This window comes from Cannabis sativa, chromosome 7 (assembly GCF_029168945.1).
Source record: "Cannabis sativa cultivar Pink pepper isolate KNU-18-1 chromosome 7, ASM2916894v1, whole genome shotgun sequence".
In the NCBI taxonomy this organism is placed as follows: domain Eukaryota; kingdom Viridiplantae; phylum Streptophyta; class Magnoliopsida; order Rosales; family Cannabaceae; genus Cannabis; species Cannabis sativa.
The window spans coordinates 13,265,452-13,291,066 of NC_083607.1; the positions used below are offsets into that span (position 1 = coordinate 13,265,452).

Below are 25,615 nucleotides of genomic sequence, written 5' to 3' on the forward strand. Positions count from 1 at the left end.
TGAGTTATTGCGTGTTACTTGTTTGTATTCATTATGTTATATAACCAGATTTATTTTAGTTATAACCGATTTCCGTTATTTTGTGTTATTTATTTTTATTCATTATAATTCTGTTTTGGAACCGGTTATATTTTAATTAAAAATGGATTGATTTATTTTATATTATTTGTATTTATTTATTATGTTACATAACCGGTTATACTTCAATTATAACTGGTTTGAGTTATTAATTTTTATTCATATAACCGGTTATATTTTTAGTTATATCTGAGACATTTACTTTGGTGACATTTCCAGCAACGTTGACTTTTCCGGCGACGTTGACTTTTCCGTTGACTTTCTGGCGACTTTTCCGATGAATTTTCCGGTGACCGTGATTTTTCCGGCGACTTTTCCAGTGTCGGCGACTTTTCCGGTAAAACTTATTGTTGTTTTACAAATATGAGATTTCTATTTTTTTTTTACAGAAATATGGCATAAAAAACCCATATAAATGTCAAAAAATTAAAAAACTCATAATCCTATAGTGTTATTTATTTATGCCATAAAAAAGTAAACCATACCCTTAATTCCCATATTTATAAAAATTCCTCTTTAGTTATTCTTTGAATTTTAAGCCAAAAAAAAAATCTCTTTGGTTAACTAAATACAAAAGGAACTAAAAGGATGTTTTTATTATTTTTTTTTTCAATGATAAAATGATATATACAGTAGCTTCTCTATTTAAGAATAACTTGTTATAAAAAAAATCAAGTCTTAATTTGGACCAGTTATAAATAAAAATAACCTCTAAATTGTAATTAGTTATACATTTTTTAAGTTCCGTATTAACAAAGTATATCTCTATATAAGAATAATTACATCGTAATAAAATATATACATATATTTTGTAAATTTATCTATGTAAAATTAATAATTTTGTTTCAAATTATAATACATTTATAAACATTATATTTATTCTAAAATAATTCTATTGTGATAGTATTAAAGATTGTTTATTGTTAGTATTGTTGCATTGATATCTTTTGGTATTTTAATTTTTTTTTTAATGTAACTGTATTAATTATAACCTCTGAGTAGTCACATATCCTAAATGTATTCTTGAATAAAGGTTGATCATTATAAAAAGTAAGTTGTGATGATATATTTTTTGAGCTAAAATAGCTATTGAAATTAGAATTTTTTTTTTTCAAAAAAATGGTATTAAGACGGAGAGTGAATAAAAGAAAGAAGAAAGTTAAAAAAAAAAAGCCAAAGTATAAAGAGTGTATAATTACACGTGTAAGATTAATATAATATGTATGGAGGATAATCAGGGGCGGAGTCAGAATTAAAGTGTTGGGGGGGCCAATATCAGACAGTGTAATATACAATAAATTTAATTTTCGATGAATTTAATACTTTTTAAGGATGTGTGTCAATTATACAATAATTTTTTTTTTAAAAAAAAAATGAATCAAATCATTAAATAAAAAATAAAATACGAGTGTTATGCTAAAATTCGACGTAGTTTAATTTAATATTACCAAAATTAATAATGATATGTAATTTCTTAAGAAAAAAATACTCATATTGATTTTAGAAATAATATAATTAGTTAATTTTACTCTTATTTATTAAATAACTTACTAAATATATTTTTAAATTAAAATAAATTAATTAAGTCTAATAAAATAGTAATATAATAATTTACTACATTAATATATAAAATAAAACTGTATATATTTTCTTAATAATAAAATTATATTTAAATAAGTAAATACCAATTTTTTAGTACTTTCATACGTAACAAATTATGTATTAATATATTTTTAAATATGATTATATATATATATGTTTAGTAGTGTAAAGTTTTTAAAAATTGAGGGGGGGCCACAGCCCCTATAGGGGTGTATGTGGCTCCGCCCCTGAGGATAATTGAATATGTATACACGTAATTAATAGGAATAATTAGATAAGGCACCATTTTTTCTATAAAATATTTATATTTTTACGTTCAAAGAATGTTTTTTTTACATTTTTACGGTTTTTCAAAAAATAACACGAAAACAACATAAAATTAACAAGAAAACAACATAAAAGTAATATGAAAATTACATCAGAATAACAATAAAAAAACTACAAAAAATAATATACATATAACAAAAAATTAACAACAAATGAACAAAATTTCAACATCAAAAGACCGTATTTTATGTAAATAAAATCAGAAAAATCGTAAAAATATTTAAAATTCCGTGAAACCATATTTTTGTTATTTTTATGCATTTGTGAAATTAACCCTAATTTATATTTGTGTATATAAACAGCAGCATTTACGTTGATAAAAGATAACGTAAGTATTTGTGTGCAACGTTAGTTTCGTAAATAATTTGTTAATTATGTATATTGTTAAAAAAGAAATTAAAAAGAATCCTGTACTTTCTCACTGATCAAGCAGAAATGTGATGAGTCTAATAACATATAATCCACACATTGGTGGAGCACAACAGTCAAGTGTGTCTTCCCACCACAAAGCATAACATGTGCAACCATTTTTTTTTACCATTATGCAGCATTGCTGGACTCCCTAACCAAGAATTAAAAATGTTATCTGTACATTATTATTACCATTATTATATATATATCAAAAGTATATTTTGTATTGTTGCTCAAATTTCGTTGAATTTAACTTACGAGATGAAATTTAGAGAGAGAGAGAGGCACATGGAGATGAGTGTAATAATAGACATAGCTAGTTTGTGTCTAAAATTTGTAGACTCCCAATTCTCTCATTTTTTTTTTCACGTACGACACCGTTTATCTCTTGTCAATATCCTTGGTACCGTCCAAGGTCTGACCCATTATATCCTTCTGTCTGTATGTACGTATAGCCAAATAATAGTCGTAAATAGATGATCAAATTAATAATTGTGTGATATAAATATTGATATATATACACACAAATTAACGGTAGCAATAGATAGTAAATTAATGAGCTTATCTGTAAAATCTTCATGTAAAGCTGCTATTTGATTTTCTTTTTTGGAGACATATAAATTGATGACATTTTGTTACCCTGATTATTATTTTCTTACTATTAATTCTAGATTCATAATTGCATTCTGCAAAATTTCACAATAGATATATATATGTAAATGTTGTTCAATAATGTTGCGCCATGAATTTTTTTCAGAGACAACCTTTGTATTAATTAGAATACTTGTAGGGTAAATACCATTTTGCAAAAGTTACCAATTGTATTTTCTGTTTTGTTAAATAATAAAATGGACCCTGTATTTTCCAAAATGGTAAAATAAAACCCTGAACTTAAATTTTGACAATTTTTTTAATATAATAACTTGAAGATAACTTTTAACACGAACAAATACAGAAAATATAAACATTTTTATCATAATACTTTTAGATCTAATTATTATTAAATTTCATTTTGGTGAAAAATCAGTTTAGGATCCTATTAATATCATTTTAGAAAATACATGGTTCATTTAGTTATTTAACAAAACAGAGAGTTTAATTAGTAATTTTTATAAAACATAAGATCTAAAATAATATTTACCCATACCATACTTGTATGTGATCGAGCTTAGTGTATACATGCATTTATTTGGAGAAAATCAAAAGAAAAGGTCAAAAATGAGAATAATATAGGGTATCTCTCAAATTTCTAATGTAATAACTAAATCAGTGAATAAGAAGAAGAATCAATAATACGTGATTGCCGACCATGTAGTAGTGAACCTGTCATGTGTTTGCCATGTCCCACAAAAATCTCAAGTGCTTTAACAAAGTATCGCATGTGTGGCTGCCCCCTCTATGTATATATAACAACTTTTCAAGATATGTATTCGAAAACCAACAACAAAAAAGATGTCCTTTTAAAAGACAGGGAAAACTTGTGATGTAATCTACCTAATCTCTGTGAGAAAGAGAGATAGCAAGCACATGTGTCTAGAGAGATACCCAGCCAGGTGTCCGCTAGAGAACCCTATAAAAGCTCTATCTGTGTCGATTTTTGTTTTTCATATAAATTAGTAAAAAGAAAATTTACACAAAGGAAAAAAAAAAGAGATTTTTTCTATTATAAACTTAAAATGTAATAAATTTACATTTATGACCCTAAAAAAGGAAATAAACAAAAATAGAAACTATAAAGTTGTTAATTACAAAAATGCCGGCCAAGCAAAACGGAACACCATCTTCTTCGTGACCCAGCCGCACCCTTCTTCGTGACCCAGCGATCCAACCCCAACAACCCAATCTCAACCATCTTTCTTCCAAAACCAGCAAAATCAAAATCTAAAAAAATGTAGAACTCCTAGGAAACAAGCTGAATCCCGAAAATCCAAAATCAAAAACGAAAAGGAAAAAAAAAAACCAGGAAACCTCCATTGATGTACAAAAAAACTCAAAAACAACAATCATTGAACAAAGAAATCGCGATCAGAGGAGAAGAACCGAGTAGAAGGAGAGCTGAAAATCAAAGAAACTCACCCATGATTGAATCAGAAGGAGAATTGAAGGTAAACAAATTTTTTCAGGAACGTGAAAACATCTTTTAGTGTAGATGAATAGTAATTTGATATTAATTGATGAAAACCGGATTAAATTGAAATAATAATGAAATATTGATGAAGCTGAGAAAAAAACAACAACGGTTTGCATGAAAATAAACATTAACGCATATAAATAATTGCTACAGTGTTTTATTCTGAAAACTGTTGTTTACAAGTTGTTTTACAGTGGAATAATAGTTGTTTGGGATCTACAAACTAGAAAATATGAATCTATTGTTATTAATTACTGATTGCTTTTAAAATAGTTGTTTGATAGTTGATTTAAGCTATATAAATAGTCGGCCAGCTGAAAGTGTTAGATGCATAAGTTATTGCTGGAAAGAGTTGTTTATTGGTTGTTTTGACAGATTAAAATAGTTGTTTGCAACTACAAAATCGAACCAAGTAAATAATTTACATTATTTCAGAAACGAACCATTACAAATATTGGTGCAGAGCAATGGGCATTGGGATGACAACAAAAACTATGTTGATTATGAATCAAGTGGAGAATTAATTTCGACCAAGTGCACTTTTGAGGAACTAATGAGAATAATAATGGAAGAACTCCAATGCAACCATGAATCAACACAACTACAACTGAAATATCAACTGAAGGAAGGAGGCCAACCACTACAAATCAAGGATGACAAAAGTCTGTGGTTCTACATAAAGCTATTAACGAAGGAGGTTGATTTCACAAGGTACCCATTGTGTGTGAACAAAACCAGTAACACGGCACCACCTAACCAAACAATGGTGTGGAACAATATGATCATGGAATCGTATGAGAACAACGCAGCACAGGAAGACTTGCAGCAACCTGGAAACAACACGGCAACAACTTCCAAGGAACAACTATCTGCGCAGACGATGGGATCTGGTGAAGTTGATACATTTTTCCTAGAAACAGTAACAGTGTCATCAGAATCAACCATACAACAACCAGAAAACAACAGAGAAAAAACTACAGCAGTAGATGAAGATTTCGACTTCACCGACTATGCAAAGCTTGTGGCTGCAGAAATGGTACAGCAACTAGAAAACAACCAGAAGAAGAAGAGGAAGTGGACAAACACGTAAATGATGATCATCAATGAAAAACGACATGAAACAATAGAGAAGGGGCAAATTTACAAGGACAAAGAAACATTGATAAGTACACTATGCTACTTTGCAATCAAGAAGACATTTCAATACAAAGTAGTGAAATCTTGCACAAAAGAATACAACATAGTGTGTTTGGACACAAACTGCAAATGGAGTTTAAAGGCTACAAAAAATGGAAACACAGAAACATTCATAATAAGGAGCTACGAAGAAGAACACACATGTGCAGTTACAATAAGATTTGGAGATCAACGACAAGCTACATCAAAGTTGATAGCAGATTTTGTAAAACCAAAATTCTTGAACACGAAAACAAAGTGCAGCCTGTACATAAAGACAGAAATGAAAGACAAATACGGAATAAAGATGAATTACATGAAAGCATGGCGTAGTAAAGAGCGAGCACAAACCCAGCTCAATGGAAATGCTAAAGAGTCGTACAATCTCTTGCCAAGATACCTGTACATGCTACAGAAAACAAATCCAGGTAAAAAAAATTTAAAAATTTTACTTTGAAAATATTTGTGAAAAAACAGTTGTTTTTGCGTTGTTATTTCGTTGAGTACATGTTGTTTGACAAAATCCTGTTTGATTAAAATTCAGGAACATTAATAGACATAGAGAAAGATGATGATGACAGTTTCAAATATGCATTTGTTGCATTGAATGCTGCTATAAAAGGTTGGCCAAACTGCAAACCAATCATCGTGGTAGACGGTACATTCCTAAAGGCCGCGTATGGAGGCACGTTGCTCACTGCCAACACACAAGATGCAGAATCGAAAATTTTTCCACTAGCATACTGCATAGTTGATTCTGAGAACGATAAATCGTGGGAGTGGTTCTTAAAAAAAATAAAAGAAGCATTCGGGGTTCGAGAATGTCAATGCCTAATATCGAACGTACATGAAAGCATCATCAAAGCAACTAGGAAAGTGTTCCCCGAAATAACACATGGCTACTGCATCTTCCACCTCTTGTCGAACCTCAAAACAAAATTCAAGAAAAATGCAAAGCATTTCAGAGTGCCATTCTTTGCGTACCGCAAAAGCTTACACGAAATGGAGTTTGAATTCCATATGAGGGAGCTAGACAACTTGGATAAGCGCATAAGACCGTACTCCGGAGAAAATTGGCCATGAAAAATGGTCAAGGTATCATTCGTAAAACAACAGGTGAAAACTAATAAGAAGGATAAAATTAATGATATGTTCACCTATTTAGAGCGTTGTATTTGCGTTGTTTTTGCGTTGCGTTTGAGTTTTTTTTCAAAAGTAGAACTATGACAGAAACTGTCCAAATTATAGGTACTCTACCATGACATCAAACATAGCTGAGGCACTGAACTCGGCAAATTTAGCAAAGAAGGGAAACACCAGTGACAACATTAATGGAGTGCTTGAGGGAACAAATGCAAGAGTGGACATACAATAATAGAAAGGAGGCACAAAAATGCACAACAAGGCTGACACCATCATCTGAGAAAAAACTCATAGGGAACTATGTACAGTCATTGCGACTAACAGTAAGTTCAGATTATCGTTCGCATAAAGTAAAATAAAAACAGTTGTTTTTGCATAGTTTTTTGGTTGTTTTAAAGTTGGTTTAAAACATGCAGGTGAAACCAGCAAACCAGAACCTGTTTGAGGTGATAGATGAAGACAGAACAAGAATAGTAAACTTGAAGGAGAAGACGTGCACATGCAATAGATTTCAAAAAGATGAAATGCCATGTAACCATGCAGTCGCCGTCATGAAGGACTTGAACATAAACACATACAACTACTGTGCACAATACTACACATCAAAAGCATGGCTGCAAACATATGAAGAAACAGTATACCCATTGGAAACGTAAGAGAATGGGAACTTCCGAATTTTTGAAGAAATCATAGTGTTGCCTCCAAAGGAGAGAATCAAGTACGGAAGGCCGAGGAAAAGAAGAATGGCAGCTTGGGAAACAAAGAAACAAAACAAGTGTGGCAAGTGTGGACAAAAGGGACATAACAAAAAGACCTGCAGAAGAATTACAGCATAGAAGTGGAAACAACTACACATCAACCAAAAAACAACTATATTAAAACATTTAGAAAACACATACTGCATATTACGATTGGTTGTTACATACATTTTTTTATTGTGATTTTTTATGTGGAGAGATATTGATAATAGGGAATTGGTATTATTATCATTAATATACAAAAGAACATCAAATATTATAGTTAAATAATTAAATGAGTGGAAGAAGGTTGAAATTAATAAGAAGGAAAAATAAACTACATAAAGTGATTACAAATGCAATTTAGTTGTTTGTCAGATGGTTGTAATAAGGTTGTTAATAGTATGCTGTCATGACTAAGAGTAAATATAAAGATTAAAAATCCAAAAATATGAACAAATTAAAAACCAATTCCAATTAAGAAAAAAACATGATAGAAACAACAACTTGTCTATGATTATGAACATAATCTGGTAATAGAAAAAACAAAAGCTACATAAAAAAAAGTAGTATTTCCAACAACAACCAATAGATAACTAAGACAAATTCTTCTTTGGACCCTTTGGAGGAGCCTCATCTTCACTATCAATAAATTCCACTTCTTTCATGCGAGCATACTTATAGAACAACACAGCAAGCCTATCACGGTGTTTCTCAACATCAAATATGGGAGGAATCGGTTTCATATCAATAAAGTATTCGGCGAACGATACAACGAAACAACCACAGTCACTGCAAAACAACCAAAAAACAACAGCAGAAAAACTTAAAAAAGGAAAATAACATTACAAATTTTAAAAACATTTGAAAATAAAAAATAAAAACAACTTACTTCGAGGTTTGTTGAGGCAAACCATCAACCTTAACAACTTCGAAAGGGTCTAAACAAACCGGTTTGTTTTCCTTTTTGAACTCATCAAACAAAGCAAAAAAGTGGGGCAACAACACCGCAAATGGCTGACAAGCTTTGATAGCAGCACTATCTTTCATAGCAGTCGACAAGGAGTTGTACATGTACATACGCCTTTCCTCAATATTCAATCGACCAAGAATCCAATGTGATTCAGTCTCCATATGGATGATAAAGAAAACATGATCGCACAAATGCCAAGGGGAACCACATAACATTTTTCTACCTCTTATATAATCAGCAATGGCATGTCAAGCGCTTATCAAAGAAAGATTTTTTTTCTGTGCAATAAATTTTTCATACAAAGCATGAATGGTTTTGAAGAATAAGCAATCGGTGGTTGTGAACTTAACCTTTGGCTCCTTTGCATACTTTCCTTTTTTACGTAGATAGTAAAAAATGATGTCCAGATGCTAAACAATAAAAAATGAGAAATGTTTGAAAATCATAAAATGAATTATATTTCAACAACTAAAAAACAACCAACAAACAACCTGAATAAAACTATAGACTGAAATTTTTGAAAAAAATCAAAAGAAAAAATAATTTAACTTACAGAATTAGTCAAACATTGGCTAGGATATGCAAGCTTGTGGAACCACATCTTGGTTGCAACATCTTCCACGCCAAAACGAAAAGGGGGAACAATCTTATCCTTACCCTTCAAGTAAACCTTCTCCTTGTCATGCCTAACATTTTAACAAAAAAAAAATGAAAGATAAATAGTAAAGTAAAAAACAAAAAATACAAAAACACAACAAAAATGCTGAAAATAAACACTTACGGATCTTTCTTCGGTCGACGTCCTTCACCAAGCCACAAGTCAAAATCAATCTCGTCTTTATGTTCTACATCTTCACCAATCTTATCATCGAGAGGACACAACCCAGCCACATACTTAACAACTCCATAACCAGAACCATCTTTAGAACTAGAAATGGAAGAGTCATACTCCATAAACGGAGACGTCAGCGCTATGGGTTTCTTAGATTTCCTCTTGTCAACAAGAGGAGTTTCTTCAACGGGAATTGGGTCATCTTCAAGTTCAATGTTAGAATCAACATTGAGACCTGTTGCACCCATCTAATATATTTTTTCCACAAAAATGAAAGAAAATAGACAGTGTTAAACACAAAAAGTATGAAGAAACTAAAAAACAACCAAAAAAAAAAATATACCTCAAAACAAACAAGACGACGATCCGTAACCTCAACATTTTCAGAAACTGAAATCTGTTTACAAGGATCACCACCAATTCCATCTGAAGACATCTGTTTATATATGGTATTAAAAAGGAATTAGAGCATGGTTAAAAAATAACAACCTTTACACAACCAAAAAACAACACAAAAGCAAAATTACCATAATCTCAACTGCTTTTACACCGGACTGAACAGTAGCCTCAACATCTATTTGAGTAGGGCCGTCATTGAAATCAACAAAATTCTTGATACAGAAAATAAAGGAAAAAGAAAATGGAAAAAAAAGTGAAGTTATTTTTTGTGAAAGACTTCAACAACTAAAAAAAAACTACATAACAACTTAAAAACAAAATAAAAACAACAAGTAAAATAAGAAGACCAACAATAAATTGCGAACAACATAATCTACAAACACAGCCATATAAATAACATAATAAATACAAATAAATAGTCTAAAAAATAGTTGCAAATTTCTGAAAAATAAAACATAACAAGAGACATAACAATAACATAGAATTACAAGAGCACTACCTAAAACGGACTTACAACAAAATAAACCACACAAAGTAACTAAAACCTAGTTACATTGTCTACTTATCTACCTTCTCCTCACTATCAGTGGATTCATCATCACTGCCATTATCATTTTTTTCTTTTGAGTCAGAATCTTCATCGGCTTGACCATCCTTCTCTTCACCTTCACTACCCTCCCCTTCTTCATCACCCATAACATTCTCTTCTTCATTTTCATCAGTTTCTTCAGATTCATTTAAATCAAGATCTGCTTCATCACCACCTCCATCATCATCATTGGAAGAGTCACTGCCTTTTTCCTATATTGAAATTACAAATTAAATTAGTATAAAACAACTTAAAAAAAACCGAAAAACAACTATTGAAAAACTAAAATACCTTGGCATAGGAATCGGCAAAAACAGTAGAAAACTGTGTCTGCATTGGAGCCATCTGAGCACCAAAAGAAACAAACTGTGCAGACACAAACTCTTTCAACTCAACCAAATCAGATGAAATCTTCTGTTGGGAAGTATGCAACGAATCGATCTTGACCTCCAACCCATGAAATTTCTCAGAAAAGGCATCAAGCTTGACAGAAATGTCACTCTGAGCAACAGTTGGCTCTTCGGGAAGAGGAAGACTCTTGTAAGAGTTGTAGTCGGTGTCGAACTTGAAACTGCTCAGTTTCAAAGCTTTGAACTCACCAGCCGTGGGCCTCATATTTGAAAGTTGCAGCTGATCAAAAAACACCAAAATTAAAATTTCAATTATGAAGATTATTAATAATGAAAAACAACACAAAAACAACTACTGAAAAACCAAATTACAACAAACAGATATACCTTATCTTTGGAAACATCAAAGATAGTAGTCTTCAAAACTTTGAAAGTAGGTTGACTATTGCATGTCCACTGAGTGATCCTTGGAATACGAGAGCTTTCCTTTTGGCAGTACTTACCTTTCATGTACTTACAACACTCGTAGAACCAAACTTGAAGAACATGAGGACAACCAATCAAAGTGTAAAAAACACTCGACCTCTTTCCCGAACTCCTTGCCTTCCTAACACCCTCAACCCAACTATCAAGCTTACCCTTCAATGAGGAAATAGTCAATTCAAAAGAACTTCGGCCCCAAGCAAATTCATTGTACCTCCCACTATCTACAACATCTAAAATAGACTTGGGTACATTTTTATGCTTAGTGCCACTAAGCAAGAACCACTCCACGAAATACAAAACTGCCAACTTCACAGCATCCTCATCAGAATCACCCCACCTCTTGGTGGTAAAACATTCCCTAACAGATTCCTTAGTGATAGAAGACGAAGTTGGCCAATATCTTTCACAAAGACTATTAACCTCTTGCTTAAAATCTAAGACACTACAGTCACCTTCACAGTCTAACCCAGTAATCAATGCAAATTCCTCAATGCTAAACCTAAGCCTAACACCGCGTATCATTACCCACAACTCAGCATCATTAGGTTGCTGAACCTCCCGGAGCAACAACCCATGAAACACTTGGGGTTGAACTTTAAAATCGGGAAGGTTAAGGAAATGACCAAAACAGGTTTTTGAAAACATTTCAAGCGGTACATCTGAAAGACAAGACTTAATGTTCTCTATCACCTGGAAAGTAGCAGTGGAAAAGGCTTTCGCAATGAATAGATTCTTCTGGTCATAAATATAATCCCATTCCTGTATCAATATAAACAAAATAAATCAGGACAAAAACAAAAAAAACTAAAAAAAAAACAGAAAACAAATAATAAAAATAATAAAAATAATTTTTTTTTTTAAAAAAGGACACCTTAGGGGGATTTTTCTTTGGTAGGTCAAATCCTTCAACCTTCACTGAGGTCCTAGCATGGACCTGCAAAAAAAAAAGAAATACAAAAGCAACAAATCTTAGATACAATAACAATGAATATATAAAAATGTAGTAACCAAATTACAGCCAATAAAAAACCTAAAAACAACGTTTATGAAACCCTTACAGTATGATAAATGTAAGAGATAAACAACTTTCAAAAAAATACAGTAACAACACTGTCACAACTTTAAAAAAAACAACTAAAATATTAACAACACTGTACAAGCTCGTTGTTATGAAATTTCGAAAATGGTAGTCGATAATAGTAGTGTAACAAACAACCGAGAAAAAACTGACAATAAACATATACAAAACTAAAGAATAAACAGCACTGAAAGATCTTGTTGCAATTGAAATTAGTAAAATGCTTCTCAATACCAATAGTGTGTAAAACAACCGAAAACAAATTCACAATAAACATATAACCAACCAATGGGGAAAAGCAATTCAAAACTGTAACAAAATACGAATTGAACTGGGCAATTTTTCAACAACCAAACAACAACTGAATAAAATCAACAAAACAACATCAACCACAATACATGACAGAAATACATAAAGAACACCAAAAAAACATAAAAACATCCTAATAAACACCTAAACCAGTGACCTAAAAAGCTCATGTAAAAATTAACACAATAAAATGAAACCAAGCAAATTTAAATTACCTTTGATTCAACTTTGGGCTTTTGGTCCTCACCATGCACTTCATCCTCAAAATCAGAATCTGAGGAAACCTAGAACAAAAAATGGGGAAAACTTTAAATCATCAAATGTAACACCACAAATAAAACAACCAGAAAAAAACTAAAGAAAAATTTAAAAACAACAAAGAGAAACTTACATCGCGTGCAGACTTGGAAATTTTTGCTCTCTTAGTCTTAGGAGCATCGACTTTAACAGGAGGGGCTCTTTTCTTAGTGCCCGATGTCTCTGGAACATCAGCCACTAAATTTTTAGCAATTTTTTTTAACCCCATCTTAGGTTCGACTTTGGAAGTAACAGTTGGAGCCTTCTTCGATTTTTAAGAAACTTTCTTCGCCGGAGATGGTGATTTCGAACCACTTCTAGTGGTTGCCATTTATATAGAGAAAATATAGTGGAGGATGACAATGTAGGTTGAGGAAAACGTGGGTGAGGGCTTGGAGAAGGTGATCGTGGGAAGAAGAAATTGGTTAGGGCTTGATAATGGTGATCGTGGGAAGCTCGGTTTGAAGAGTGGAAGAATCAGATAAATGAAAAATTCAAAAAAAAAAAAATAAGAAAGGAGTTATGAGGTGGCGTGCGTGTACGTGTGTAAGGAAGAAGGGAAAAGGTAAAATTGTAATTATTAAACTTTTTGAAAAGTAAAATTGAAAAATGTAAAAGTTAAAAAAGTTTAAAAAACCGTGTATGGATAAAAATGTAAAAAAGGTGTCAATTTTGACATGAGGTGTAAAAATCTCAAAAAAAAACAAATTAAGAAAAACCCTCAATTTTATAATTAACTAGGCGAGGGTATGCTGATTACTATTTCTCCTCGTTTTCATTTCATTTGTAATTCTAGTTGCTTAAATTTATGTCATAAATAATTGTAATAAAAATTTATATAATTTAACTTCTGTGATATTATGGATTTGAGTCAACTTATTTAAATCATCTACATATTTTTGGAGGAATTGATTCTGATTGTAAAATAAGACTGCTTAATATTTCTAATATGCATGATGCCTTTTTCTCTTTAATGTATTTAGGGGTTAACTTTCGTCCTACAAAGTGAAAATACTCGGATTGTGGATACATAATAGAAGAGAAACAAAAGAATCTCCATGGTTGGACCAGTTAGTATTTGTCGTTTGTAGAGAGAGCCCAGTTAATTCATTATGGGCTTTTGGAGATTTGTAACTTTTGGATGAGTATCTTTATCTTACCTCAAAATATTACCGCTGAAATAGATAGAATGTGTTGTAACTTTCTTTGGGAGAGAAAAGGGAACCGAAGTAAACCTCACTTGACTTCTGATCAAGTTTGTCTTCCAAAAGATCATGGCGTATTGAATTTTAGAGATAGGAAAAAAATAGATTATTGCGTTAATGGCCAAGTATATTTGAGTTATTTCAACCAAGCATGATTGTCTATGGATTCGATGAGTTAATGCAATTTATATGAAGAACGAAGATTTTTGGGACTTTAAATTGAATAAGGATAGTAGCTGGTACATTAATAAGATTATCAAGCTTCGAGAGGTTTTTGAGAGACAAGCTTTTATGGAAGCTAGTTGTTGTAGAAAATTCAAAGTTAGAATGTTTTAAAACACTCTGATAAATGTTGCTAAGGCCAGTTTTGACATATTGTCAAATCCCCCTTGCTCCATATGGGACATGTAATGGAGATTGGGGGTACGAAGTACGCGGTAGGATCTATTACCTCTTTCGGAGGAGCTAGCTCTCAGAGCACCCTCGTCTGGGTAAGCTGTAGCATACCTCTCTCGAATCTCCTCAACCTTTGTCAAAGAATTCAGATGATGGAGCATCCAACTAGCTTTTTAGAAGTGGTTCCTCTTTTGTAGCCTTCGCGAGAATTTTTGCTAAGTCACGAACAATCTCCTCTTTGATCTCTTTTGGAGCTTGAATTTGGCCTCTGTTGTTGACATTATCAATACTTTGAAAACTTGCAATGATTCCATGCTCGTGGAGCAATGGTGTAGTCACTAAACCTTCAACTCTCAGTTGGCTTCAGTGAAATCTTTGAATTGGGCCACTTTCTTGGCCAACTCTTAGTCTGAGCACTCTAAGGCACAAGCTCTATCAACAAAAATAAAGAAGTACAAAAGCCCAATCTGCACTTGAATCCAAATAGAAGAAAGTTTGAAAAAGAATCAGGTAAAAAAAAGGGTAGGTGTAAGAATTTTTTACCTGGAATTTGGAAGGTAAGTTGGAGAGTAGGAACCCTTTTCAGTGGAAAGCAAGTAGAAAAGAACCATTACTTCATGAGGTCATGTGAACACTTAGTCTTGCTAGTGGGGTAGTAGGCGTCTGTGTACTTCTTAAGCTTATAAAAACTTAACTTTTGGCAATTGGTCCTCATTGGTTGAGGCTTTGCACCGTTGAAAAACAAGATCTCCTTTGGAGAAGGCACTTCAAATTTGTTGGCAAAGAGCTTATAGGATGAAAGTATTAGTTGGAACAGAGCAATCCCAATGCATGCAATAAAATTTACGAAGTAAGTTCTTAGAGCGAGATTTTCCCGATTGAAATATGGGACCGACTCTAGGTACTGAACCCATCCGTGCTCGTGAATGCGGACTCCTCTAGGATAGCCATCCTATGCCACATCAATCGTGGAACGTTGAGCAATTTGGTATTAGTGGCATATGATTCGAGCATCCACTATGAACAAAAGTTATTTTCCTTTTCGTACATCTCCCAAATGGAGTCATTAAATTCTTGAGTGGGAGGTGGGACTTGTTGGAAATATTTTACGAGGATCTAGATTTACTACCAAGTATGTTTGATTAACATTCTAATATGAATTCTAAAACAATGAAATAAACACATAAGAGTTTAAGAAAACCTTACATTGGGTGCAGCGGAATATAATGACTCCTTCCATTCAGATCTCTAGCCCTTGATTCCTTTCTGTAGCAGAGCATAATCAAGATATGAATCTGGATCTCCTTCTCTCCTTCTTTGATACTGATTATCCACAGTCTTACACACTATGATTGAGATACCACTTGATGTGTGTGGGCACTACTCTATCACTCAAGGAATTTTGAAACATTTAGAGAAGAAAAGAGCGAGAGGGGCGGTTAGGCTTTTTTTTCTTCTGAAAGAAACAATGTGCAAAGTCATGAGTTTCCTGAAGCCAACACTTTCTATTTATAGAATGCCCTCTAGGTTTAGGTTAGAATTTTATGGCATTAAAATAATGGAAAAATAAAATGGTAAAAGGCTTTGCATAGTGGGCGGCCATTTAAGGAAATTGGGCCTCACTTTGCAACTTTCCTATTTTGTTATTTCTCATTCCCATTCTCTCAAAAATGCCAATTTTCCAATTTAACCTTTTAAATGTCAATTCTAATTATTTAATAACTTAAAAATAATTATTAAATAATATTACCATTTAATATATTTATTAATTTAGACATACAAAGTATCTTAATTAATAAATAAACCTAGAATCTCTTTTCTTTACAATTTCGCCCTTGCTTAGTGAAAATTCATAAAGTAGACATAGTCTAACTTTAGAATTATAATTGATTAATCAAAATCAATTAACTGAGTCTTACAAGCAGTATGGTCTCAACTAGTATGGGGACCATGGGTCTATATAACCGAGCTTCCAATAAGTCGAACTGAATTTACCAAGTAAATTCCCTAACTTATTAATTCCTTATTGAATCCACACTTAGAACTTGGAATTGCACTCTCATTCATATAGAACGCTCTATATGTTCCACGATATAGATACGTCATTAGTTATCCATTGTTATAATCCTAATTTGATCAATGACCCTCTAATAGATTATCTACATTGAATAGGCACTAAATTACCGTTACACCTTCAATGTATTTTACCTTAAAACACTTAGCTCCGTATAAATGATATTTCAGCAAAGTGAAATGAGATCTCCACCATTTATCTCTGTTTAGCCAAGCTCGAAGGATATCATCGTTTCACTTCTAAATTCTTATAGAAGTTATAGACTCCATATTTATGTTAGCGCTCCCACTCAATTATACTATCATGTTCCCAAAATGTATGTATCACCGTGACCCAAAAGTAGGCTTAACTAACAAATCAAAGAACATGTATAGTACTCTTGAGATCGAACCTAATCATATCAGGATTAAGATCATTTGATCTCGGATCAACATGTGATATTGAATTGAATAGATATTACGGTAAATTTTAATATATCTAATCAAAGTTCAATGTCGGTCCCTTTCGATGTATACTCCATACATCCGATACTGGTAAACTTTGCCAATACCCTAGAAAGGACATAACACTTATCCAAGGTGCAAGAATATTTATCGCTGATTATCATGCCAGTCTAAATCCAGTGAACTGACAAATCAGGGAATAAACTTTCGAACATATAATTAAGATTATATTCCACTGTGCTGACAACACTATAATCATTAACAAATTCATATGTTCTGGACTTAAATAGAATTTATACATCATATATATAAAATCATGAAATAAATCATGTGAACCATGCAACATAAAATGTTATTTCTGATCTTTATTAATAAGTAAATCTAATTATATTGAAATGAGTTTTATTTAGGGCACAAAACCCAACCGGACTTTGGCCTTCCCTTTCCCTTTGGACTTTTTGGATGTCCCAGATGGAGCATCTTCCATAATGGTTTCCAGAGCCTCTTCCAGGATGGCCTCAGGGATGACATCTGAGTAATGTTCCCCTACAGGAACTTCCACCTGAATTCCCTTAGCGGTTGTTTCCTTGACAGGGGCAACTGTGGTCTTATCCTTGTTTTCCACCGCATATAGATGGAAATCTTGATTCAAATCCATCATTGGAAAAACAAAAGGAAAGAAAGACCAAGCAATTAGACACCCACTATCCAAATGACGAAATGGGCATCAAGGAAGGCCTCCCTTAAAATTTCTTGGAGAGGTCCCCGCCATACCTATCACTCTTAAGAAATCAATTTTCTCTAGACAACTTGAAGCGATAGATCAAAAACCCAAGGAAAATTACTAGAACAATGTTTAAAGAAAAAATCTAGAAATTAAAGCCCCTTTCGAATCCTGACAACTCCAAGTAGGTGTGAAGAGGATACACTGGCCTAATATTTGTTCAAAGATTCATCTTGCGTAGTTTTGCCCTGAGTTTAGAACCCTATAAGCATGAAAATGACTACAGAACGCAAAGAACCATACTCAAACCATTCAAACAAAATTAACACTTCCAAGGCAAACAAAAATTTCCATATAATCCTACCCTAGAAAGAAAACTCTATGGGCAACACTTCACCACTCAAACATGCAAATATCTTGTACCTAGCTTGAACTAAGCATTTCTATCTTACATACAAAATAAGAAAATAGTCAGCAGAGCGTTGAGATACTTACTAGTTGTACAACTCAAGAAAGTGAGGTTATTGTGATAATATGCCCATGAATGCAGAACCCAGTCAATAACACGATCAAGGCTAGCCTAAACTTCAAAGCTTTTGTCGGCCTAGGGGTGGAACAATTCGAGGTCTAATAGCTCTGCTTCTGGAAAATGTGCTAAACGGAGGTTTAAAATGATTTGGATCAGGCAGTCAAAGACCTCTGACATTCACTGTTAGAGACGATGACGAAGGGGAGCCTTTTTAAAAAAATAAAGAGCTCTGGCTTGGAAATTCAAAAATGGGATTTTGAAAGTCTGAGATAGTGAAAGAGAAGAAAGCGATTGGGGAAATCTTCTTATACCTCGGTCAGGATCCTTGCAACTTGAGATGGATGGCCCAATTCTCCTCTTCCAAAAAGCATTTCTATCTTAGATATAAAATAAGAAAATATTCAACAGAGCGTTGAGATACTTACTAGTTGTACGAGTCAAGAAAGTGAGGTTATTGTTATAGTCTGCCCAAGAATGCTAAACCCAGTGGATAACACGATTAAGGCAGACCTAAACTTCAAAGCTTTCGTCGCCTAGGGGTGGAACAATTTGAGGTCCAATGGCTCTACTTCTAGAAAATTTGCTGAACGGAGCTTTAAAAAGATTTAGATTAGGCAGTCGAAGACCTATAACGTTCAATGATGGCGAAGGAGAGATTTTTTAGGAAAATAAAGAGCTCTAGCTTGGAAATTCAAAAATGGGATTTTGAAAATATGAGATAGTGAAAGTGAAGAAAGCGGTTGGGAAAATATTTTTATACCTCGGTCAGGATCCTTGCGACTTGAGATGGATGACCCAGTTCTCCTCTTCCATAAAGCATTTTTATCTTAGATACAAAATAAGTGAATAGTCATTAGAGCATTGAGATACTTACTAGTTGTAGAGTTAAGAAAGTGAGGCTATTGTGATAGTCTGGCTAAGAGAAGAAAGCGGTTGGGCAAATCCTTTTATACCTCAGGCAGGATCCTTGCGACTTGAGATGGATGAACAAGTTCACCTCTTCCAAAAAGCATCTTTTGATCCAATGGATGGAAAGTTCAAAAAATACATTTAATGCTCACCCCTGGCATTTATTATTCTTCATTGCACATCTCGTGTACTGTACGCATTAAAGGAGGGGTCATCTCAATTATCCTACCAACATTACAACTTTTCCTAAGAAATGTGCCCTCAATGCGCACTTGTTGCCAATAATTGCATTATAGGCACCGTATGTGTGCCAATGGTACCTGCAGTTAATGATGTTGACCAAAAGTGAATCACTTACTTATTTTGATGATAAATAAGTATTTGATTATAATTTGTTACTAATCTTTTCTTGTTCATTTTGCAAGCAAATCACAAAGTTTTAATATTTGCTCGGTACAGTCAAACATAATCAAAGAAGTAGATTCAACAAGTATATCAACTACTTCATACTTCATAAGAGTAAAAGATTCATCAAGGGATCGAGAATTCAAGACCCTATTCAAAAGAGGTCTTAAAAAGTTTAAAGTTAAAAGTCAACATGAAAGTCAAAGTCAAAGTTAAAGTCAACTCTTGGAGAAAAGTCAACTTTGAATCGAAATATGCAAATCAAGCTAGGAAGCTCATCTACATCAAGATTACACACAATCAAGTGGTATAAGTTTACTTTAGTCTTATTAAAGTGATTTGCCTGGTACACTAGGGTTTATAAGTTTAAAAGTTTGGCACACTAACTTGTGCGACAAGTTTTTTTCACAAAAATGATATCTAAATTTTCTATATTGATTTTTAAGACCACATATCATTTAACTAAGAGAACGCAATTGGAATTTTTAAAATCGGATAAATGAGTAAAAAGTTATGCACGTTTTAGTTTGAAAAAATGAATCTTTTGCCCTTGTTAGCCATCCATCTTAACCAGAATTCCAGTTGTAACCAATCTAGAATTCTGAATCACAGTAGAATTAGCCTTGAAAAATGTGCTAACGGCTATAAACAACTAGTTTTCATTCCTACACTATATAAACTCATTTTTCACTCAAAAATTATGGTGGGTTGAGCTTCTATTGATCATATAACATCATTCTAAGTGTTCTAAGATAAAGAATTATCATCTTTTCATAAACAGACCAACCACACACACTTGAGCGAAACTTGCTCTTATCTTCTCTAGTGTACTTACAATTCTCTCTAAGATTTCACATTGTATTTCATCTTTTTAGAGAGAATTTTCATTGTATTTCAAAATCAAATATCCATTGTATTGAGAGGTGAGGTTGGCACCGGTATTAAAATAAATCGGTTGCAGGTGAGGTTGACACCGATTTTATAAACAACCCGAGAAGAGTGAGATTGGCAGTTCAACAATCAGGGGAGGTTGATATAGTCCTTGGAAGAAAACTATTGTGAGAGGTTTGGGAAAAACCTTGGCAAAAAATTCCATGGTTGTAAGGGTTAACAAAGCCCCTTTACTTTGGCTCGATAGTTGAACTCAAAGATAGATCATAGCTTTGAAGACCAAGGACGTAGGTGGCTTAGTTCTACCGAACCTTGTAAAAATTGAGAGTTTGCGATTTCTATCCCTAAACTCTTTACATTTCTAGCTTGTCATTTGTTTATACTTTTGATTATCTTTGTTGTTGCATTAAACTTGAATATTTGCATGAATTGTCTTTGGGGTTTTTAAATTTTTGAAATTAGCTTAAATTTCCAATTCACCCCCCTCTTGGAAAGATATCATAGGCTAACAATTGGTATCAGAGAAAGGGCTCATTTATATGATTAGATTTCACAATTTAGAGTATGTCGTTTCCAAGAAATTCACACAATATCAGAAGGTTTAAGCAAAAGTAGAGCACCATTCTTTGATGGGGTAAACTTTCTTTATTGGAAAATTAGAATGGAAACTTGTCTTTAATCCTTGGATTATAATTTGTGGCATATTGTATGTTATGGTCCTTACATTCCTATGCATATTGTAGATGGAGTAGAAATCGTTAAGAAATATGATGCAGTTGATGAAAATGATTAAAATATGATGTCTAAGAATCATAAGGCTATATGTGGCTTAGATAGTGATGTATTTAAAAATATTGAGCAAGCCTCCTCGACTCATGATATGTGGAAAATATTAGAAGTAACTCATCAAGAAACTAGTGCCATGAAAGAAACTAAAATTCAACTTTTAGTTACTCAATATGAAAATTTGAAGATGATACAACATGATACGATTGCTAACATGTTACCCGTTTCACAACTATTACTAATGATTTGAACTCTCTTGACAAGGTACTTACACAAAAAGATATGGTTACCAAGATTTTGAGAAGTCTCTCCAAAGTTTACAAAGGCAAAGTAGTTGCCATCCAAGAAGCCAATGACCTCTCAACTCTACCATTGGAAGAGCTAATTGGTTCTCTCATGAATCATGAGATTTTCATGAATGCTCAGGAAGAAGAGGAAGTTGATAAGAAGAAGAAGAACACCATTGCATTCAAACCCACTTCACATGATGATAGTGAAGCTAGTCAGGATGGTGATAGTGAAATGGAAGATATAACCCTACTCACAGAGAACTTTAAGAAGTTTTTGAAGTTTAAGAAGAATACAAATAAATTTGACAAATACCATATTTTAATTCTAACTCTATAAATGTCAATTATATCTATTTAATAATTATAATTAATTATCGAATAAAATTTTTATTTAACTTATTTATTAATAAGACCTTACAAAGTCTCTTAATTAATAAATAAACCCTAAAACCTCTTTTCTTCTCAAATAAGCCCTCGCTTAGTGAAGATTTACAAACAAGACATAGTCTTATTTAGAATTCTAATTGATTTATTAAAACTAATTAATTGAGACTACAAAATAATATTATCCAAGTTAGTGTGGGGACCATGGCCCTACGTAATCAAGCTCCCAATAAGTAGATACAAAATTTACCAAGTAAATTTCTTAACTTATTAATTTCTCCTGACTCCACTATATATTCAGAATTGTACTTCTAATTATATAGAATGCTCTATTACCAAAAATATATGCGATTTGAATTACCTATTGTTTCAATCCAAATAGTCAAGGATCCTTTATAGATGATCAACATCGAGTGAGAAAAAATTTACTGTTCTACCCTTCAATGTATTTTATGTTGTAAATTATTTTACCAAGATCTAGATTTACTACCAAGTATGTTTCATTAACATCCTAATATGAATTCTAAAACAATAAAATAAACACATAAGAGTTTAAGAAAACCTTACATTGGGTGGAGCGGAATATAATGACTCCTTCCATTCAGATCTCTAGCCCTTGATTCCTTTTTGTAGCAGAGCATTATCAAGATCTGAATCTGGATCTCTTTCTCTCCTTCTTTGATGCTGATTTTCCACAGTCTTACATACTATGATTGAGGTACCACTTGATGTGTGTGGGCACTACTCTATCACTCAAGGAATTTTTCAAAATTTTGAAGAGAAGAAAAGAGAGAGGAAAGTGGCAGCTCAGGAATTCTCTCTGAAAAGAAAAAGATGCAATTATGTGTTGTTTCCTGAAGCCATTACTTTCTATTTATAGAATGCCCTCTAGGTTTAGGTTAGAATTGTATGGCATTAAAATAATGGTAAAGGGCTTTGCATAGTGGGCGGCCATTTAAAGAAATCGGGCCTCACTTTGTAACTTTTCCATTTTGTTATTTCTCATTCCCATTTTCTGAAAAATGCTAATTTTCTAATTTAACCATTTAAATGCAAATTCTAATTATTTAATAACTAAAAATAATTATTAAATAATATTACCATTTAATATATTTTTTAATTTAGACATATAAAGTATCTTAATTAATAAATAAACCTAGAATCTCTTTTCTTTACAATTTCCCCTTTGCTTAGTGAAAATTCATAAAGTAGACATAGTCTAACTTTTAGAATTATAATTGATTAATTAAAATCAATTAACTGAGTCTTACAAGCATTATGGTCTCAACTAGTATGGGGACCATGGGTCTATATAACCGAGCTTCCAATAAGTCGAATTGAATTTACCAAGTAAATTCCCTAACTTATTAATTTCTTATTGAATCCACACTTAGAACTTGGAATTGCACTCTCAGTCATATAGAACGCTCTATATGTTCCATGATATAGACACGTCATTAGTTATCCATTGTTATAATCCTAATTTGATCAATGACCCTCTAATAGATGATCTACATTGAAAAGGCACTAAGTTACCGTTACACCTTCAATGTATTTTATCCTTAAAACACTTAGCTCCGTATAAATGATATTTCAGCAAAGTGAAATGAGATCTCCACCATTTATCTCTGTTTAGCCAAGCTCGAAGGATATCATCGTTTCACTTCTAAATTCCTATAGAAGTTATAGATTCCATATTTATGGTAGTGCTCCCACTCAATTATACTATCATGTAGGGCTGAGCATGGGTTGACAATGGGCCGACCAACCCGGCCAACCCAACCCGAAATGGGCCGAAGCATGGTCATTTTTTGTGGGTCGAAATACATATGGGTTGATAAAAATATAACCCGCTGCTATTGGGTTGATTTTCGGATTGGTATTTTTCTAACCCAATGAACCCAACCCAGCCCATTCAGCCCACTGCCCAGCCCAAAAAGTATATATATATACATATATATACACTTGCCGGCCCCATCCCACTATCCCAGCCCAAATAAAAAAAAACCCTAAACATATATATATATATATTTCATTTTCTTTTTCTTTTCTCTCTATTCAAATCAAACCCTAAGTCCTAACACACAAAGTAAACAAACAGTTGTGCTACCCAGCCGTGAAAAAATCCACTGCCCACTGCACTGCCCAGCCGTGAACGTGAACCACCAGCGCTAGTTGGGCGCCCACCCAGGCCGCCACCAGTCATGCGGCCAGCCCCGGCCGCCACCAGCCGTGCACCCAGCCCAGGCCGCCACTAGCCGTGCGCCCAGAAGTTGTGCGCGTATCTGAAGGTTAGCTTGATTTTTTATAACAATGGTCAATGAAGAATGGTGATGAATGTGATTTTAAAGAACAAGATTTTTTTTTTCTGTGAACAAGATGTTTTTTCTGTGAACAATGGTAAAAAAAATGTAAGTATGTTCTTCTAGTTCTAGTCGATTGGGATTTTTTGTGCGAACTATTTTTTTTTTCTGCTGTGAATGTGTTATAAACACAATGAGTTATAAACACAATGAGTCTGTATTTTTTCATAATTGATTTGGTTTGTATTTTGAATAGGTTCAGAAAGAATATGAGGAATTTGTGAAAGAAAGAGCCCTCATTTCCTTTCACATACACATAGATACTTATGAGGAATGAGGAATTTGTCATATGAAAGGAGATATACGGATTAGGATTTACTGCTTAAGTCTTGTTTGTTTGTTCTGATAATGATTATAGACTTTGAGCTGCTCTGCCTCTGTGTTGGTTCTTATAATGACTATAGACTTTTGGGAGTTATTCAATTTGGTTAATTGCTTACTCTTTGATGTAGATCATTGTGAAAGGAATCATGTATTTTCTGATTTAGACTTTAAGTTGCTCTGTGTTGGTTCTTGAATATGAAAGGAGATATACGAAATTTATGAGGAATTTGTTATTTTTGAATTTTGGTGGTTGTAATCTTGTGAATGATGTTTGTTAATCAATTGGAGATTTTGATATGAGAAAGTTTAGAAATTAAGAGTTTTCTTAATGTATATATTGTATATTTACTCAATGTTATATATTGATTCAACATATGTTTTATGAATTTATTAATTTTTGTAAAAGAGATAAAAATAACAAATTTATTTCAATCTAAAAAAGTCACTAATAATAAATTAATTATATTTAAAGTATAGTATTATTTAATTAATTTTTTTTTTGAACAACTATTATGGAACAAAAGGAAAAAGTATGGATCCATAACTTTGAACAACTGTATTTTTATTAAAAAAAAAAAAAATCAATGTGTGGATTGAAATAGAGACAACAAATAACAATGGTGTGTTTTAGTAAATATGAAAGTCTAATTTCAAGTATTCGGTATGATAATTTTAAGTCACTATATTGGCAAATAAATATATTAAATTAGTGTGGCAAATAAATATATTAAATTAGTTTGGATTTTGTTTTGTTCGTTAATTTTCCAAATCAAATTTTGCATAAATTAAGTATTTATTTTCCATGTTTATCTTAGAAATAATTTTATTTTTTATGTATGAAATGAAGTATAATTTTTTTGCTAGTGATTTTGTGTTATTGTTTTAATATGTTGCTTAATTGTTTATATAATTTTTTTTGGCAGCAATGATGGATAATTTTATTGTACCAACTTCTTCTCAATTAGGTGAATTTC

The 25,615-nt window shown here is 32.6% G+C and overlaps 5 protein-coding genes across 5 annotated transcripts; 2 read left to right on the top strand and 3 right to left on the bottom strand.

The window, feature by feature from the left end:
• Positions 1 to 5,639: 5,639 nt before the first annotated feature.
• LOC133029174 (uncharacterized) lies at positions 5,640 to 6,808 on the top strand. Its single transcript, XM_061101667.1, has 2 exons — positions 5,640 to 6,153; positions 6,270 to 6,808. The coding sequence occupies exons 1-2, from the start codon at positions 5,640 to 5,642 to the stop codon at positions 6,806 to 6,808; spliced, it is 1,053 nt and encodes a 350-aa protein (XP_060957650.1).
• A 248-nt stretch (positions 6,809 to 7,056) lies between these two features.
• LOC133029175 (uncharacterized) lies at positions 7,057 to 7,524 on the top strand. The gene is made up of 2 exons (XM_061101668.1): positions 7,057 to 7,191; positions 7,285 to 7,524. The coding sequence occupies exons 1-2, from the start codon at positions 7,057 to 7,059 to the stop codon at positions 7,522 to 7,524; spliced, it is 375 nt and encodes a 124-aa protein (XP_060957651.1).
• A 533-nt stretch (positions 7,525 to 8,057) lies between these two features.
• Positions 8,058 to 8,820, bottom strand: LOC133029327 (uncharacterized). The gene is made up of 2 exons (XM_061101845.1): positions 8,498 to 8,820; positions 8,058 to 8,397 (listed from the first exon to the last, which is right to left on the bottom strand). The coding sequence occupies exons 1-2, from the start codon at positions 8,791 to 8,793 to the stop codon at positions 8,202 to 8,204; spliced, it is 492 nt and encodes a 163-aa protein (XP_060957828.1). The 5' UTR covers positions 8,794 to 8,820; the 3' UTR covers positions 8,058 to 8,201.
• A 520-nt stretch (positions 8,821 to 9,340) lies between these two features.
• On the bottom strand, positions 9,341 to 10,012 carry LOC133029328 (uncharacterized). Its single transcript, XM_061101846.1, has 2 exons — positions 9,754 to 10,012; positions 9,341 to 9,658 (listed from the first exon to the last, which is right to left on the bottom strand). Exons 1-2 carry the CDS (start codon positions 9,844 to 9,846, stop codon positions 9,356 to 9,358), a joined length of 396 nt encoding a protein of 131 aa, XP_060957829.1. The 5' UTR covers positions 9,847 to 10,012; the 3' UTR covers positions 9,341 to 9,355.
• A 225-nt stretch (positions 10,013 to 10,237) lies between these two features.
• On the bottom strand, positions 10,238 to 13,615 carry LOC133029326 (uncharacterized). The gene is made up of 4 exons (XM_061101844.1): positions 13,013 to 13,615; positions 12,837 to 12,905; positions 11,136 to 12,168; positions 10,238 to 11,028 (listed from the first exon to the last, which is right to left on the bottom strand). Exons 3-4 carry the CDS (start codon positions 11,877 to 11,879, stop codon positions 10,681 to 10,683), a joined length of 1,092 nt encoding a protein of 363 aa, XP_060957827.1. The 5' UTR covers positions 11,880 to 12,168; positions 12,837 to 12,905; positions 13,013 to 13,615; the 3' UTR covers positions 10,238 to 10,680.
• Between the last annotated feature and the right edge of the window lie 12,000 nt (positions 13,616 to 25,615).